Consider the following 18,012-nt stretch of genomic DNA (forward strand, 5'->3'; position numbering starts at 1 on the left):
TTTTCTAGACACTAGGCATAAATGGGTTAATAATATTTTGGACATGTTCGCACATGGTTCTGGTTGGTTAAAACATGGCTGCCAGGGAGGATGGCAGTTTTCCTTATATGGCTATTGTAAAACCTTGTTAATGCTTAAAGTCTCATTTATTGTCTGATAATCATACTCATGAAGCTTAGAACAATAGTTCAAACGATATTTCGGATGAGTTCCAAAATGGTTATGGTCTGTTGAAAAACATGGGTGACAGGAGCGGCACACTTTTCCTATAATATAAGTATATCCTATAGTATAATCTTGTTAACTCTCTAAAAGTCATCTTTAGTCCAATTTTCATGAAACTTGGTCAGAACATGTGCCCCAATGATATCTTGGACACGTTTCAAAATGGCTCCTGTTGGTAGAAAAACATGTCCACCAGGAAGAGGGGGGGGGGGGGGGCAGTTTCCTTGAAATGGCTATAGTAAAAACCTTGTTTACACTCAAGAAGTCACATTTATTGTCTATGCTTTATGAATTTAGTCAGGACACTAATTTTGTTCCACTGATTGCTGGGCTGAGTTTGTAGGGTTTTTTAAATGAAACTTAGTTAGAACACTTGTTCTATTAACTCCAGGTAAAGATGGCACACGGGCGGGGTGGGGGGGGGGGCAATTTTTTCTTATATGGCTATAGTGAAAACTTGTTGACGCCATATAAGCCACATGCATTGAACATTTGTGCCAATGAAATCTCAACTGAGATTGACACTGGGTGATGTGAGCTAAAAACTAGGTCAAATTTAAAAAAAAATGTTAATACTCTGGAAATCAATTTTTCAGTATAGTATAGTTCCTTTGGGACTAAGGCCCTCTTGATTTGATAAACAGCTTAGCTGTGTGGACACAAGTTATTGTTTTTAAGGACAATGACACTATGAAACCTCACGGGAATAGAATGCAGCAATTTTTGTTTGCCAAATGTGAAAAAGTACCAGTACTGCATAAAAATTGAGAAAAAAATAAACCTTTAAATTTGTTTTCTCAAATCCTCAGAGTTGGCATTATGGGTCTTTTTAAATGGTTTTATAAATTGTACAAACAAATTTAAATGTTCACTTACATGCATTTTGGCTTGAAATTTTCAGTTTCAGTGCTCTTTTTTCGCTGTTCATTGTATAATAAGATAAATCTATTATGGAATGAAAGCAATAACATTTTCCTTGCTTTTGGGAATTTTTTAGATGGCAATTGAGAACTTTGTAGTTTTTCCTCAGCTTGTTAAGTACCAGTTACAGGTTCTTTTGTACAGAAGGAAAAAAATTAATGGAACAATATGACTATATGCGTATTTAGACCTTGCAGGATTAAAGTTCATCAAATGTAGTTTAGCCTGTGTGGACTGCACAGGCTTATCTGGGATGAAACTGTATGCACATGCATTAATTAGCCCTCTATTCTCAGAGCTTGGAACATAAGTTTTTACTATATGTGCACTTATTTGGTTTTATTCCCATTCTTTTTGTTTAGAATTTTGCAAAGCTTAACTGCAGTGGAAAAGTTTTCGTCACAAAAAGTACACTTGCAGTCATAAGTTTAAATAAGTATTAATTCAATGCAAAAGAAAAAATTCGTTTTTATCATTTTATTTTTTAAATGGAGTAAACAGAACAGCCTTCTTTATTGCCACAGATTTTTTTAATGGATTTGTCATAAAATATTGGCCAAAAATTAATATTAATCTAGATCATCTAAGGCTGAGAACTTAAATGTCAGAACAAAAAAATCCAATACAAATTATATATGTTAATAAAAGGTGCTTTGGGAACACAGGGTTGAATGCATGTAGTGCTGTCCTTGATTAGCCAGTGCAGTTCAACACACGCTTATCAGGAACAACACTGTCCACTTTTATGGCATTTTTTGTTACATGGATGTTTCTCCTTAGCAAAAACCAAATTAAGGCGGAAAGTGTTGTCGCTGATAAGCCTGTGTGGACTGCACTGGCTTATCTAGGACAACACTTTACGCACATGCATTAAGCCCAATTGACCCTAAAAGCTGATAATATTTAAAAACTTAATTTACCGAAATGAACCCTGGTGGAGGAGATATGATGTTGTCAAAGAACTGGACTTCTTTATCCGGAACCCCTGTGTCTGTGTAGTTGGATGTCACAGCTTTGTCTTCCACATCCCAATGATCACTGACACTGCACCTATTGATCTGTGTGCCAGCTTTTTCTGTCTCAGTGATAGACGAAGTTTTTGCAGAAATATCACTTTCATATGTCCTTGACCTACACTTTGATATAAGTGGAAGCGAAAGCAATTTCGAAGGCAGGGAATTTTTCCTCACTAATTCTTTTTTTGGTACAGCTAAACTTGATTTACTAGACGTTTGAAATGACTTAGTCTTAGATAACATTCTTGAAGAACTGAACACATCAAATTCATTTGAATAAGAAGTTTTGTCTGAAACTTTAGTTTTTCTATCACCAGGAGAGGTAGAAATATGTGGAATGTCAATACTTACAACTCGAAATATTTTGAAGAAATTTCCAGGACATGAATATTTACGCCTTTTAGGCTGTTTGTCAGTGTGACCTGCAGATACTGTTTCAAGCTCCTGTTTTAGACGCTCTGACAAGCCCATGGATAAACCATCAGGAGCAGACTTGGTCATAACACTGTCTTCCTGTATCACCCTCAGATTATCCGACTTTACAGAACACCCACTGCTTCGACTTGACTGAGAACAATTAGATCTGCGAATTTTATCACCATCAAATAAATTTCCAGGCACATCCTCACATGTTTTGCAAATATCTTTATCCGTTGTAATATCCCTGCAAACCAACTCTTGTTCAGGTTTCTTTTTACCTGCTGTATGCCAAATGCAATCGAAATCTGTCAATTTGATTTCAACACTCGTGGATACGTCATTGTCCTGATTTTTTCCCATGAAATCACGACTGTCAATACTTTCATTGGTAAAACTGCATTTTCTTACATCATCACTTTTATCCCTGCTTTCTTCTTTGCTCTTTGGATTGCATTCTTCCTCAATTGTGCAAGACAGCCAGTAATATCCCTCCTCTGTCTCAACAACATTTTCCACACTTTGCATATTTTCAACACTGCAACTATCTCCATTCAGAGTATCACTCTTAAATCCACAGCTTACACCACTATTCTCTGTTTCCCTTAAACGATGAACTAAATTTCCTCTCTCTCTTTTTTTCGAAACATTATCATATACTTCAATTTTATCAGAATCACATACTTCACTTTTATCGGAACTAATTAATTCATTGATAGACACATTTATTTCCTGAAGAAATCCTTCCAGATCCGCCCTATCACCTCCAGCCCTCAGTGATTGATCACATATATCTCCAATACGCTCCACTTTGGACACCCCACTTGGCAGCCTTGTGTGTGCCTCTGCCCTCCTCTCATTTATTCTATAATTACCTCCCCTATTATCCAATTCGCCCTCACCACTTCTCTGATAACGGAGCTGCCTGCCATCAATTTGTGTATTACTCGATATGTTTGATTTCCTACAGGAGCTGACCTTTTTATGAGATCCATTTAAACTCCCAATATCAGTAGCGTCTAAATGGACTGAAACTTCCTGTGATACATCAAAAATTGGTTTAGCAGTTGATGTGTTTTTTAAAGGCAAGCTAGCGGATGGGCAATTCTGTAAGTCATCCATATGATTACAGGAGTCTGTTTCTCTGTGTTGCAGCCAGCCATGACTGGAGTCTACATTATCAGTGGAGGTCGGGGACCCTCTAACACTCAAGTTATAATCAGTATCATATAGCTGTCCCTTTATGTCTCTGCTAATACATTCATATTTCAAGGAAGGTACTTGTAATTCATTACCTACAGACAGCAAGACATTATCAAGTTCATGTAGGCAGTAAGCAAGATCATTAAACAATTTTTTATCCGTTTTATTGAGATCATTTGTTTGTGTGTCTAGTTTTTCTTTGGCACCATTACCAGACGCCAGGTAACATCCTCTAAAATTATTGCAAATCCCAGACTGGTAGGTTACAGAAGTGGTTCTGCTAGAATAATCAGCTGGTGGCCTATTACAGTAATTTCTGGTACTTGCTAAACTGTTATTTTTGTCACAATTACATCCTCCTACAATTTGACTTGTGCTTCCAGATTGTGTGTGGTACTTTTTACTGGAGCTAGTTAATGGGTAAGACCAACTAGATTGTGACACTTCTTTCCCTGGTTTTATGTCCTTCACACTCACTTGTTCACACTTCACACTCACTTGTTCACACTTCACACTGATTTGTTCACACTTCTGCAATCCCTCCGTGTGGCCTGCCCTTTCACCCTCAAACCCGGCTGATGGCTTTACTTCAAAGGACCTACTTATGTCCTCCTGAAAATATAAAGGACATTGCAATTTATATTTAATTATTGGGCCTTGTTCTTGGAAAACTGCGCAAAGTGTCGCACAGGCTAATCAGGAACAACATTATCAGCCTAAACTGGATTTTTCTTAGAAGAGACTTGCTTTAACCAAAGAATGCCATAAAGGCTTAAAGTGTTGCTCTTGATTAGCCTGTGCAGACTGCACAGACTTTCAGATCACAAATTATCTGCCTGTCTTATTAGCTCACACAGTGCTCACATACGTTCAATTTTTATACTGACATTCCTTTATATTCCCAGTTCATATAAATACAAAATGTTAAACAGCCTATTATGTTTGATAATCCAAACTTAAAGTAGCTTAGATACTTAAAGTGTTAAAATTCTCTCCTCTAATATATAAACTACTAAGTGTTTTCATTTTATCTATTTATTCCTTATGAATGATTTCTATTAATGTGTGCAATAAAATACTTTTATGGTCACATTAAACCGAAAGGCAACATAAAAAGGAATAATAATAATCTTTGATCCATGCTCACTACTACAGGAATATACTGTTAAAACTTGACTTCTCTGTGTTGCAGCATCAGATACAAGCAAAAGCTCTCAAAAAGCAAGCTTCCATACAAAACAATAACATTATTGCAGACTAGCCAAACATTTCACATTCCCATCAATAGATCCCAGATGCAGACTTGTGGGTTGAAGAAATTAATCAATTAATCAACCCAGTGAAATGCTGGAAGTGCACTTGTTGCTTTATTGCAATTATCAGCTGATTAATGGGTGCATATCCAATAAATTGCTTTCCAATTGATCTGGAGTGAACTAGGTCCTACATTTATGCAAATTACATGCATCCATTTATTTTATCACCTCCCAAATGTAATCAGTGTTAATGGATTCACTAATGCAGTTTTCAATCACTTTAGACTGGAGATTGCATTAGGAACACAAAATTGCATGTGGATCACACATTGGTGTTATTAAAAACCTTTTTAAATCCAGTGTTGGCGCATTCCAACATATATTAAATTCATAACAATGGCATTAAATCCTTTTGCGCTCTACGATGTTCTTAAAGCTGCTGAATTAAAAGTAATAAGACACAAACCGGTTTAATCTGGGGCCAAACTGCTGTTTGTAATGTAAATGCTTAGAAACAGGCAACTTAACACCATTTTCTTGTATATATATTCAATAAATTTCATGCCAGAATTAACAACTTGCTGGGTAAAGCTCTTACAGATACAGACTTGTATCCACCGTATGGTGTATGATATTGCAGTATGGTGTATGATATTGCAGTATGGTGTATGATATTGCAGTATGGTGTATGATATTGCAGTATGGTGTATGATATTGCAGTATGGTGTATGATATTGCAGTATGGTGTATGATATTGCAGTATGGTGTATGATATTGCAGAATGGTGTATGATATTGCAGTATGGTGCATGATATTGCAGTATGGTGCATGATATTGCAGTATGGTGCATGATATTGCAGTATGGTGTATGATATTGCAGTATGGTGTACGATATTGCAGTATGGTGTACGATATTGCAGTATGGTGTACGATATTGCAGTATGGTGTACGATATTGCAGTATGGTGTACGATATTGCAGTATGGTGTATGATATTGCAGTATGGTGTATGATATTGCAGTATGGTGTATGATATTGCAGTATGGTGTATGATATTGCAGTATGGTGTATGATATTGCAGTATGGTGTATGATATTGCAGTATGGTGTATGATATTGCAGTATGGTGTATGATATTGCAGTATGGTGTATGATATTGCAGTATGGTGTATGATATTGCAGATGAATGGGATGTTTGTTGTTTGTAGAAATAATTGAGCTACCCTTTGGGAAAATGGGACCTTATGCTTAAAATTCATCCAATTAACCAGTGCAGAGTTACAGGGCAAGAACTTGTTCTATTTGAGTGAGTATTTGCCGATGATAGTACAGTTGTCATATGCATATGATTATCTTTAAAGAAATGAGGCCAGCTCTGGGAATACAGGCTCATTTTATGTGCATGAAGTCGTATAGTAATAGCCTGTGCAATTTGCAGTACCTTCCACTTTTACAGAATTTTATGTTAAAAGAAGTATCTCCTTAGCAAAAATCCATTTTAAGCAGAAAGTGTCATCCCTTATGAGCCTCTGCTGACTGCACAGGATAATCCACAACACTTTAAACATGTGCAATAAGCCCCATTTTCCTGCAAGGAGGCTAAGATGAAATTTAAAATCTGAGTTCAAATCCCACTATCCATTTTGCTTATGAATTTCGCAACAAGTCCCACTAAAGCTTCCTTGTGTTTCAGATGCAAGTAGGAGGCAAAATAATCCTGGAGCCTTCAACTCCTATTACCTGCATCACAATGCTCATGGTTTCAGTTTCACTATCTGAGCAGCATAATGAGAATTTGATGCCTAATTTAAATCCAATTACCCGCACATTGTTGGCAAGACCGATTAAGTGAGTGAAACTGCAGATTTTACAATTGAATTTCATTGTGACATGTATTTTTTAAGAATTGTCATCTAAAGGAAAGCAAGTCTTATTTTCACAGCAATTTAACAAATTCTATAACTTTGAGTCTCCCTCTGTGAAAAGTGGGTTTAATGAATGTGTGAAAAGTTTCATCCCAGATAAGCCTGTTTCATCCCAGATAAGCACAGGTTTATCAGGGATGACATTTTACACCTAAACTGGAATTTTGCTAAGAAGAGACTTTCTTTAAAAGAAAAATATCATAAAAGCGGAAAGTGTTGTCCCAGATAAGCCTGTTAGGACTGCACAGGCTAATCTGGGACGACACTTAACACATATGCATTATACACCCTTTTCACAGAGCACTGCCAATTTATATAATCTTAATTGTGCTGAGATGCCTCTAAAAACTGTAACACATTCTTTAACCCATTTATGCCTAGTGGACTCTCCCATCCTTCTCAATTGGATCAATTTATTTCCAAAATTAGGGATGTCTAGTATATTTATTGCTATAGTTAGAATATTTCTTGCAGAAATTCCTTGCAAAGGCCTTTTTTCTAGACGCTAGGCATAAATGGGTTAAATTAAGGAACGATAAATTTGGTAAAAACATGTATGGTAAATGCAATAATGTAATAAAAATGATAAGAATTAGTTTGAAAGTGCACACTGCTTCATCAATTGTGTCCATAATGGCAATCAAAGTATAAATGAGCCCTGCTCTGGGAAAACTGAACTTGGTGCACTGTGTGTTAAGTGTTGTCGCAGATGAGCCTGTGAAGTCTGTGTGTTAAGTGTTGTCGCAGGTGAGCCTGTGAAGTCTGTGTGTTAAGTGTTGTCGCAGGTGAGCCTGTGAAGTCTGTGTGTTAAGTGTTGTCGCAGATGAGCCTGTGAAGTCCATGTGTTAAGTGTTGTCGCAGGTGAGCCTGTGAAGTCCGTGTGTTAAGTGTTGTCGCAGGTGAGCCTGTGAAGTCCGTGTGTTAAGTGTTGTCGCAGGTGAGCCTGTGAAGTCTGTGTGTTAAGTGTTGTCGCAGGTGAGCCTGTGAAGTCCGTGTGTTAAGTGTTGTCGCAGGTGAGCCTGTGAAGTCCGTGTGTTAAGTGTTGTCGCAGATGAGCCTGTGAAGTCCGTGTGTTAAGTGTTGTCGCAGATGAGCCTGTGAAGTCCGTGTGTTAAGTGTTGTCGCAGGTGAGCCTGTGAAGTCCGTGTGTTAAGTGTTGTCGCAGATGAGCCTGTGAAGTCTGTGTGTTAAGTGTTGTCGCAGGTGAGCCTGTGAAGTCCGTGTGTTAAGTGTTGTCGCAGGTGAGCCTGTGAAGTCTGTGTGTTAAGTGTTGTCGCAGTTGAGCCTGTGAAGTCTGTGTGTTAAGTGTTGTCACACGTGAGCCTGTGAAGTCCATGTGTTAAGTGTTGTCGCAGGTGAGCCTGTGAAGTCCGTGTGTTAAGTGTTGTCGCAGGTGAGCCTGTGAAGTCCGTGTGTTAAGTGTTGTCGCAGATGAGCCTGTGAAGTCCGTGTGTTAAGTGTTGTCGCAGGTGAGCCTGTGAAGTCTGTGTGTTAAGTGTTGTCACAGATGAGCCTGTGAAGTCTGTGTGTTAAGTGTTGTCACAGGTGAGCCTGTGAAGTCCGTGTGTTAAGTGTTGTCGCAGATGAGCCTGTGAAGTCCGTGTGTTAAGTGTTGTCACAGATGAGCCTGTGAAGTCTGTGTGTTAAGTGTTGTCACAGATGAGCCTGTGAAGTCCGTGTGTTAAGTGTTGTCGCAGATGAGCCTGTGAAGTCCTAGTGTTAAGTGTTGTCGCAGATGAGCCTGTGAAGTCCGTGTGTTAAGTGTTGTCACAGGTGAGCCTGTGAAGTCTGTGTGTTAAGTGTTGTCACACGTGAGCCTGTGAAGTCATGTGTTAAGTGTTGTCACAGGTGAGCCTGTGAAGTCCGTGTGTTAAGTGTTGTCACAGGTGAGCCTGTGAAGTCTGTGTGTTAAGTGTTGTCGCAGGTGAGCCTGTGAAGTCTGTGTGTTAAGTGTTGTCACAGGTGAGCCTGTGAAGTCCGTGTGTTAAGTGTTGTCGCAGGTGAGCCTGTGAAGTCTGTGTGTTAAGTGTTGTCACAGATGAGCCTGTGAAGTCTGTGTGTTAAGTGTTGTAACAGGTGAGCCTGTGAAGTCCATATGTTAAGTGTTGTCGCAGGTGAGCCTGTGAAGTCCGTGTGTTAAGTGTTGTCGCAGGTGAGCCTGTGAAGTCCGTGTGTTAAGTGTTGTCGCAGGTGAGCCTGTGAAGTCTGTGTGTTAAGTGTTGTCACAGGTGAGCCTGTGAAGTCCGTGTGTTAAGTGTTGTCGCAGGTGAGCCTGTGAAGTCCGTGTGTTAAGTGTTGTCGCAGGTGAGCCTGTGAAGTCTGTGTGTTAAGTGTTGTCGCAGGTGAGCCTGTGAAGTCCGTGTGTTAAGTGTTGTCGCAGGTGAGCCTGTGAAGTCCGTGTGTTAAGTGTTGTCGCAGGTGAGCCTGTGAAGTCCGTGTGTTAAGTGTTGTCGCAGGTGAGCCTGTGAAGTCCGTGTGTTAAGTGTTGTCGCAGGTGAGCCTGTGAAGTCTGTGTGTTAAGTGTTGTCGCAGATGAGCCTGTGAAGTCCGTGTGTTAAGTGTTGTCGCAGGTGAGCCTGTGAAGTCCGTGTGTTAAGTGTTGTCGCAGGTGAGCCTGTGAAGTCCGTGTGTTAAGTGTTGTCGCAGGTGAGCCTGTGAAGTCCGTGTGTTAAGTGTTGTCGCAGGTGAGCCTGTGAAGTCTGTGTGTTAAGTGTTGTCGCAGATGAGCCTGTGAAGTCTGTGTGTTAAGTGTTGTCGCAGATGAGCCTGTGAAGTCCGTGTGTTAAGTGTTGTCACAGGTGAGCCTGTGAAGTCCGTGTGTTAAGTGTTGTCGCAGATGAGCCTGTGAAGTCTGGGTGTTAAGTGTTGTCACAGGTGAGCCTGTGAAGTCCATGTGTTAAGTGTTGTCGCAGATGAGCCTGTGAAGTCCGTGTGTTAAGTGTTGTCGCAGATGAGCCTGTGAAGTCCGTGTGTTAAGTGTTGTCGCAGGTGAGCCTGTGAAGTCCATGTGTTAAGTGTTGTCGCAGATGAGCCTGTGAAGTCCGTGTGTTAAGTGTTGTCACAGGTGAGCCTGTGAAGTCCGTGTGTTAAGTGTTGTCGCAGGTGAGCCTGTGAAGTCCATGTGTTAAGTGTTGTCGCAGATGAGCCTGTGAAGTCCGTGTGTTAAGTGTTGTCGCAGGTGAGCCTGTGAAGTCCATACAAGATAATCAGGGACACCACTTTCCCCTTTGATGCGATTTTTTGTTTAAAGGAAGTCTGTTCTAGACGAAAATATAGTTTAGTTGGAAAGTGTCATCCCTGATTAGCCTGTGCAGACTGAACAGGACATTCTTGGGCGACACTTATGAACAGGCATTAAACTCTGTTTTCCCAGAGCCAGACTTAACTACTTTGCACCTTATGTTTATCCACATAAGCACAAATATTTCTAACATTCAGATGTTCAAAGTACAAACAACATGTGTGTTGTTGAAATATGGTTGAAATCAATCAATCGACACAGAACTTTAAGATCCCATCATTGTTGACAAATGATTGCAACTTTGACTTTCAGCCAAGCAAATAAATATTCAGAATATGTAAAATGGCTATAACAGCATTTTAGAATAAAACTTTCCTTAGATACCAACAATTTACAAAGTACTTGTAAATCACCCCAATAATTAAAATTACCTGTCAAATACCCACCAACTAATTACATCTGACAATGTTAGTATCCATAAAACACATCAGCAAGATTTTGTGCATTCCTTTACACCAATGGTTTCATGAAAACTGACAATTCATAGAAGAAATAATATTCCCCTACAATCCAACATGTCAACAGCAGCAGCAATAACTGCCTCCTATCGTCCAGGTATGCACACTACTGTAACAGGCACCTCAGCCAATTAGCCCCTGAAGACAATGCCGATAAGTGGCATTCCACATCATTCCATACATACACTGCCATGTTTATACCTAGTTTGAGCACTCATTTGTCAGTTCAGATTACCAATAAACAGTTGTCTCTGAAATGTTAAACAAAAATTCTGCTTCTTGACTATATAGGTTATTATAGGTAAGGTTATATTCACTGAAGGGTTACCAGATGTGTGTGACAAAACATTATTATTGTAGATGTTGTTGTACTGTTTGTAATATGATATAAGCTGTACAGCAGAGTCACATATCACATCATTGTTGTAGATGTTGTTGTACTGTTTGTAATATGATATAAGCTGTACAGCAGAGTCATATATCACATCATTGTTGTAGAGTTGTTGTACTGTTTGTAATATGATATAAGCTGTACAGCAGAGTCACATATCACATCATTGTTGTAGATGTTGTTGTACTGTTTATAATATGTTATAAGCTGTACAGCAGAGTCATATATCACATCATTATATATAGGCTCGCGCTCCCGGCGTTCTAAGCCTCGCAACATAAACTTTTCTGTATTCAACGCTAACCTAGTATTCTCTATATCCCGATCTCAGCAAATTACAGTGTCACTGTGTTGCAAACAAAATGGCCACAGAAACGATGTTTTCAGATGTTATGTGTCACTCTTTAATAGATTATGGGCTACATAAATCTTATCTTATGGTTCTGATAAATTCCGATCAACCCCAGATAAGATGGCCTTCGCGTCTAATAGGGCATGAGCGTCCATAACGACATATACCGTAAACATGAAGTAAAACATGCCTCGTTTAACTTGTCAAATCTGTCAATGATTCAAAAGATTGATAGCGCATAAATTGTAACAGCATTACTGGTAGTCGCTAACGGTTATTCAGGCCCACTATTCCGCTTATCATAACAATGAACTAGTTAATGGCATACAATAATATATATCAAACTAGTGACCTGAAAATCAATAGGGGTCATCTGCGAGTCATGATTAATGTACCTATGAAGTTTCATGATCCTAGGCATAAGCGTTCTTGAGTAATCATCCGGAAACCATTTTACTATTTCCAGTCACCGTGACCTTGACCTTTGTACCTAGTTACCTGAAAATCAATAGTGCCATACATGCCAGACGTCCCAATCTCGGCGGGTCAGTCCCGATTTTGGGCCCTTTGTCCTGGCGTCCCGATATGAGACGATTTGTCCCGACATTCGTAAAAAACGATGTAAGGTCTATAGGTTCCCAATAAAATTCGCTATTCAAGCTCTGTTTCGCTAACACTTACCACCGCTTATCCCTTTATTGCCCCCAATTAACAATCCGATTCTACTTCTCGTGTGTACCAGTGTTGTTTATGACACCTTATCAGCGATTAAGCGGCTCATTATTGATTTTATCAGGCATTCACACCATGGTGGTCTTCAAGATAGTGGTCGCTTATTGCTATCGATAGTTGTATTATAATGAAATAAATGTTGAAAATGTGTTTGTTTTTGTCTTTGTTTGAAACGGTTTACAAAACAATTGTTTTGTAAAATTAACTCTACGTCATTAATGAGTCTTTTACATTCAATGTTTAGTTCCAAAATAGCGGGATAATCCGAATGTGCAATATACCAAAATCGCAACAAACAGTCCAATAAGTGATACCCATCCTGTCTAGTGTAATTGGGTGTAATTGTAATAAAAACAACGAGGTGCTATGCATGACAGTTTTACCCTTCTCCAATTAAGCTAAAAACAACTAGGTGCTATGCATGACAGTTTGACCCTACTCCAATTAAGCCGCGACAATTGACAAGTAACAAACTGCGCATGGATACATGCTTAAAAAACATCGCAACAAACAGTAAAAATGGTACCCATCTTGTCTGAAAATCTGGGCCATAGAACTGTTGAGGCGTTGTTGGCAGTTAAAATGAACACAAAGATGGTTTGCTTCCACCAAAAACCTACCTCGGAAATGTGTACGGCCGCGCATTCCGTGTCAAGCTGATGTAACTGTTCGGTAGATAGTTTACTGTAACCCGTACTTTCAGTGTAATGGATAGCCTCCCCTGCGTTAATGTTTGCCATTGATCGTAATATAATGAGTATTGTTGTCGTAATGTTCCAGATTTTGTACTCTAAAAAGATGAATATTATCTTCGTTGTTTGCTATTGTCTTATTTAATAAAACTGTTATTGTTATGTTTTAGATTTCATGCTTCATATCAGATGTTTTATGTCTTGAATAAAAGTATCACGAGATTTTGTTAGTACTATACTGACTACAGTAAAGGTGGAATAATAGATCGTTTTAGGTGTCCTGCTTTTTGGTCAAATGTCCCGACAATTTTTTATGGAATGTCCCGCTTTGGACCTAAAAAATTCTGGCATGTATGAGTAGGGGTCATCTGCGAGTCATGATCAATGTACCTATGAAGTTTCATGATCCTAGGCATAAGCGTTCTTGAGTTATCAACTGGAAACAATTTTACTATTTCGGGTCACCCTGACCTTGACCTTTGACCTAGTGACCTCAAAATCAAAAGGGGTCATCTGCGAGTCATGATCAATGTACCTATGAAGTTTCATGATCCTAGGCCTAAGCGTTTTTGAGTTATCATCCGGAAACCATCTGGTGGACGGACGGACGGACATCGGGACAGACCGACATTTGCAAAACAATATACCCTCTCTTCTTCGAAGGGGGACATAAATATCAAACTGTGAATCTGCTATTGCGGGCAAAAACCCTCCCGTGAAAGCAATTAAACACCAACAAATGCAGTTGTTTCACACAGAGTTGCATTCATTACCGGTAATCTGAAAAATTTACTCAAAATATCAAACTGTGAATCTGCAACTACTTCTAGTTTGTAATTAGTTTAATCACAGAATCAATTTAAAGCAATTAAACACCGACAAATGTAATTGCTTCACACAATGTTGCATTCATTAATCCGAAAAATTGAATTCATGGCTCAGATTTCACGGGAGTGCTTTTTTACGCCCCCGTTTTTTTTAATTGGAGGGTTTTTGTCCAGCCCTGTTTTTTCATGGGAGGGTTTATGTCCCCCCTATAAAACTAACAGGAGGGTTTTTGTCCAGGAGGGTTTTTGTCCGGCATTGATGAAGTGATGACTTATTTTATTATGGTCTCCTGACAATCTTTTGTCACTCTCAGCTTCATTGAATCAATACAAATCTCAACTTTTCTAGCTACCTAATTTGTTTCCATACAGCTCTTAAGAGTACAACCCCATATTTCATGAGGAAGAATCTTGCACTAAGTGGGTGCAGAGCATGTCAATCAATTAATCAAGGTTGGCAGAATAATGGCCAGGTGCTGCTGATAAGCCACAGAACTATCTTGTATTGCATTCTATCATGCTGATTAACTGTGTGAGGCACCAAGTTTATTCCATTACTCCACGCAGGGTGTTCAATAACTTTTGTTTCAAAACACCTCAACAAGCTCAAGATGGGTAACTTTGAGGGGAAAACTTGTGTTTGACAACTCCTAAATTTGCTCAAGTGGGTAACTTTTGTTTGGAAGCATCTCAATGTGCTCAAGGTGGGAAACTTGTTTTTTGAAAACAACTGAATTAGCTCAAAGCATCCAACTTTTGTTTGAAAACACCTGAATGTGCTTAACATTACTACCTTTTTTAAAACACCTGAATGTGCTAAAGGCATTAACTTTTGTTTGAAAAAACTTGAAAGAGCTCAAGGTGGCTAACTTTGGTTTGAAATCACCTCAATGTGCTCAAGGCATTAAGTTTGGTTTGAAATCACCTAAATACGCTCAAAGCATTAGCTTTTGTTTGAAAACCCCATAATGTGCTCAGGGCGGCTAATTTTGGTATAAAAACACCTCAATGTGCTCAAGGCAGCTAACCTTTGTTTGATAGCAATGGGTCCATCCATAAAGTTTGTCTCAGATTTTTAGACATTTGTTAACCCCATCCTTCCCCCTGTCACAAACTGTCACAAATCTCCACCCCCCTCCCTCCCTCTAAAGAACGTCACATTTTCGACCTTTTTTTATTACCACCTAATAAAATTTTTATCTGTAGCAAACTTCACTATTACCTGCAGGGGTGGCAAAATCAAATGTCCGAGTTGCCCGGGTCGTACATTTGCTTGTCTGGGCAACTGACTTTTTTCAATTAAGTTGTCAGTGGACAACAAGTTTTTTAAAAGTCGCGTCCAGGTATACAAAAATACATTGTATTAAAGCCGTAATTAAGTTTTACAAAACCGGATGTTGACAAGCCATTACATTGTCAGTGCTATTTGCTGAGCAATCAAGCTAAAATACCAATCTCCACGCAGAGTTGTCGTTCCTTGCTCTCACATACAACCTTGCATAAGGCTCAGCACGCCATTTTGTCTACCAAATAGCTTAAACCGAACAAAGCATACAATGTATATTTGTGTGGATATTTAAGATCGCATGCATTTAATTAAGAAATATGACTTTTAAATGTACGATAAATCGTGCAAAAACTTGTGAGTTTTAATGCAACTCTTTGGAACTATTTTATTGCCCATTTACACAGATGTAATCATTCCACGCACTTCACAAATGTAAACAATTGTACATATTTTTTATTGAGTGACGTTAGGCATTGTTTCGACGTATTTTATAATAATTAATTAAGACTGATATAAGATATCATGGTATGAGATGGTTTTCTTTAATGCAGTTAATGCAATGTAACCGTCGTGCAAGAGATTGTTGTAACCTCAATGATGAACGCTTGGAATGATCATGACATGAATGAGACGCTTTCATAACAATAGTCTGTTCTGAGCCCAACACAGAGGTGAATGTAATGCGACCGTCGTGCAAGAGATTGCTAAAATACGTGCACTTTCCTGCGCAGTGATCTCCCTTATTCTATATGAGACCGGGAGCATGCCGCATTTTCAACATTCTGCCCGACTGGTAGACAGTGTACAGACTGGTTTCTTTCTTTTTACAATCAGACGGAAATAAAAAGTATCAATCTAAGATAATCAAAACACGGTCTACCTTGTTATTTAAGACGACTTTAATGGTAAAGATGAAACTTTTGTTTTTAATCTTCAACAACGGAGCAGAAACCCGAAGCTTTGAGCAGCCCAACTCCCAAAAAACTAAGAAAGATTATGATAAAAAATATGATCTAAGTAAACGCACCAGAACTTTTCGAGAAACTTGGCTAACCGATGTTCAATGGTTACCAGTTTATATAATCAAATTGCTACCAGTAGCGGAGCCTCAGTCTAATGAGGTCCACATATTGGACTAGTTTAATTTGTTAAGATTACAATGTACTTATGTTCAGCACATGTTTTAATAACACTAGCTTCACAAGATTTAAAGTTTGAGAAAGTCTGTATATTGTTTATCATATACTGCTATAATGAATGTACCATTGAAATACAAACATTTATAAACAAAACAAGCAAATCATACTCATTTTGATATATTCCACATTATTTAACATTAATCAATAAATGCGTTATAATTTATATAAACATTAACGGACAAGTGTAGTTCAGCAACGGGCAAGTTAAATTTCCTAAATGGTTGTCCGTGGACAAGTATAGTTTTTTTAGATTTCGCCACCCCTGACCTGTATTAAAAAAAACAACATGACTTTCAACTAGAGCTTTGTCACAGACGTAACGTATACACCCACATGCCGCATTGACACAGAATATTTTGCATGCTGTCTTCACAAAACAAGAGAAGCTAATTTATGGCGTTTTTGAAGAATTATTATGCCATTATCATTTATTGCCATTTTGACCTTTGCACTCTTGAATTCTTTCGCATGACACGCCATCCAATGACTGTGAACAAATAAATGTACAGAGTCATTTTAAAATCTCACAATGAATGACATAATTATGGCCAGGACAAGCTCATTTATGGCCATTTTTTTACTTTTGATCTCGAAGTGTGACCTTGACCTTGGAGATATCGGCGTAATTCTTTCGCATGACACACCGTCAAATGATTGTGAACAAATGTACCAAGTAATTTTAAAATCTCACAATGAATGACATAGTTCTGGCCCGGACAAGATCATTTATGGCCATTTTTAACCTTTGAACTCAAAGTGTGACCTTGACGTTGCAGATATCGACGTAATTCTTTCGCATGACACACCGTCCAATGATGGTGAACAGATGTGCCAAATTATTTTAAAGTCTCACAATAAATCACAAAGTTATGGCCCGGACAAGCTCATTTATGGGCATTTTGACCTTGGAACTCCAAGTGTGACCTTGACCTTGGAGATATCGACATACTTATTTCACATGACACACGTACCTTCCCATAATGGTGAATAAATGTACCAAATAATTTTAAAATCTAACAAAAAATGGCATAGTTATGGTCCGGACAAACTTTCGGGACAGACCAACAGACCGACCGACAGACCGACCGACCGACCGACCTACAAAGTGACTCCTATATAGCCCCCATTACCAATGATAATAGCATGACACACTGTCCAATGAATTTGAACAAATGTATGGAGTAGTTTTAAAATCTCACAATAAATGACACAGTTATGGCCCGGAAAAAATCATTAATGGCCATTTTTGACCTTCAAACTCAAAGAGTTGGATATATTGACGTTATTCTTTCTCATGACACACGGTTGAATGATTGTGAACAAATGTACCAAGTTATTTTAAAATCTCACAATGAATGACATAGTTATGGCCCGGACAAGATCATTTATGCCCTTTTTGACCTTTGAACTCAAAGTGTGACCTTGACCTTGGAGATATCGACATCATTCTTTCGCATGACACACCATCCAATGATGGTGAACAAATGTACCAAATGATTTTAAAGTCTCACAATAAATGACAAGCTCATTTATGGACATTTTGACCTTTGAACTCCAAGTGTGACCTTGACCTTGGAGATATCAACATACTTCTTGAACGCATAACACAACGTCCCATGATGGTGAACAAATGTACCAAGTCATTTTAAAATCTAATCATAAATGACATAGTTATGGTCCGGACAAACTTTCGATTTAAAATGCACTAAGTGACCCGGTGACCTAGTTTTTGATCCAGCATGACCCATATTCAAACTTGACCTATACATCATCTAGATACAACTTTTGACCAAGTTTGGTGAAGATCAGAT

General features: G+C 38.6%; 1 protein-coding gene across 2 annotated transcripts in view; it reads right to left on the reverse strand.

Annotated features, from left to right (window-relative positions):
• LOC127877199 (rho GTPase-activating protein 7-like) overlaps positions 1-18,012 on the reverse strand; it is a 271,035-nt gene that overhangs the window by 192,147 nt on the left and 60,876 nt on the right. For both annotated transcript variants that reach the window (XM_052422864.1, XM_052422865.1), the window contains exon 3: positions 2,067-4,394. In XM_052422864.1, coding sequence (XP_052278824.1) covers positions 2,067-4,394 — 2,328 coding nt within the window. The remainder of the gene's footprint in view (positions 1-2,066; positions 4,395-18,012) is intronic.

Source organism: Dreissena polymorpha, chromosome 4 (assembly GCF_020536995.1).
Source record: "Dreissena polymorpha isolate Duluth1 chromosome 4, UMN_Dpol_1.0, whole genome shotgun sequence".
Classification (NCBI taxonomy): Eukaryota; Metazoa; Mollusca; class Bivalvia; order Myida; family Dreissenidae; genus Dreissena; species Dreissena polymorpha.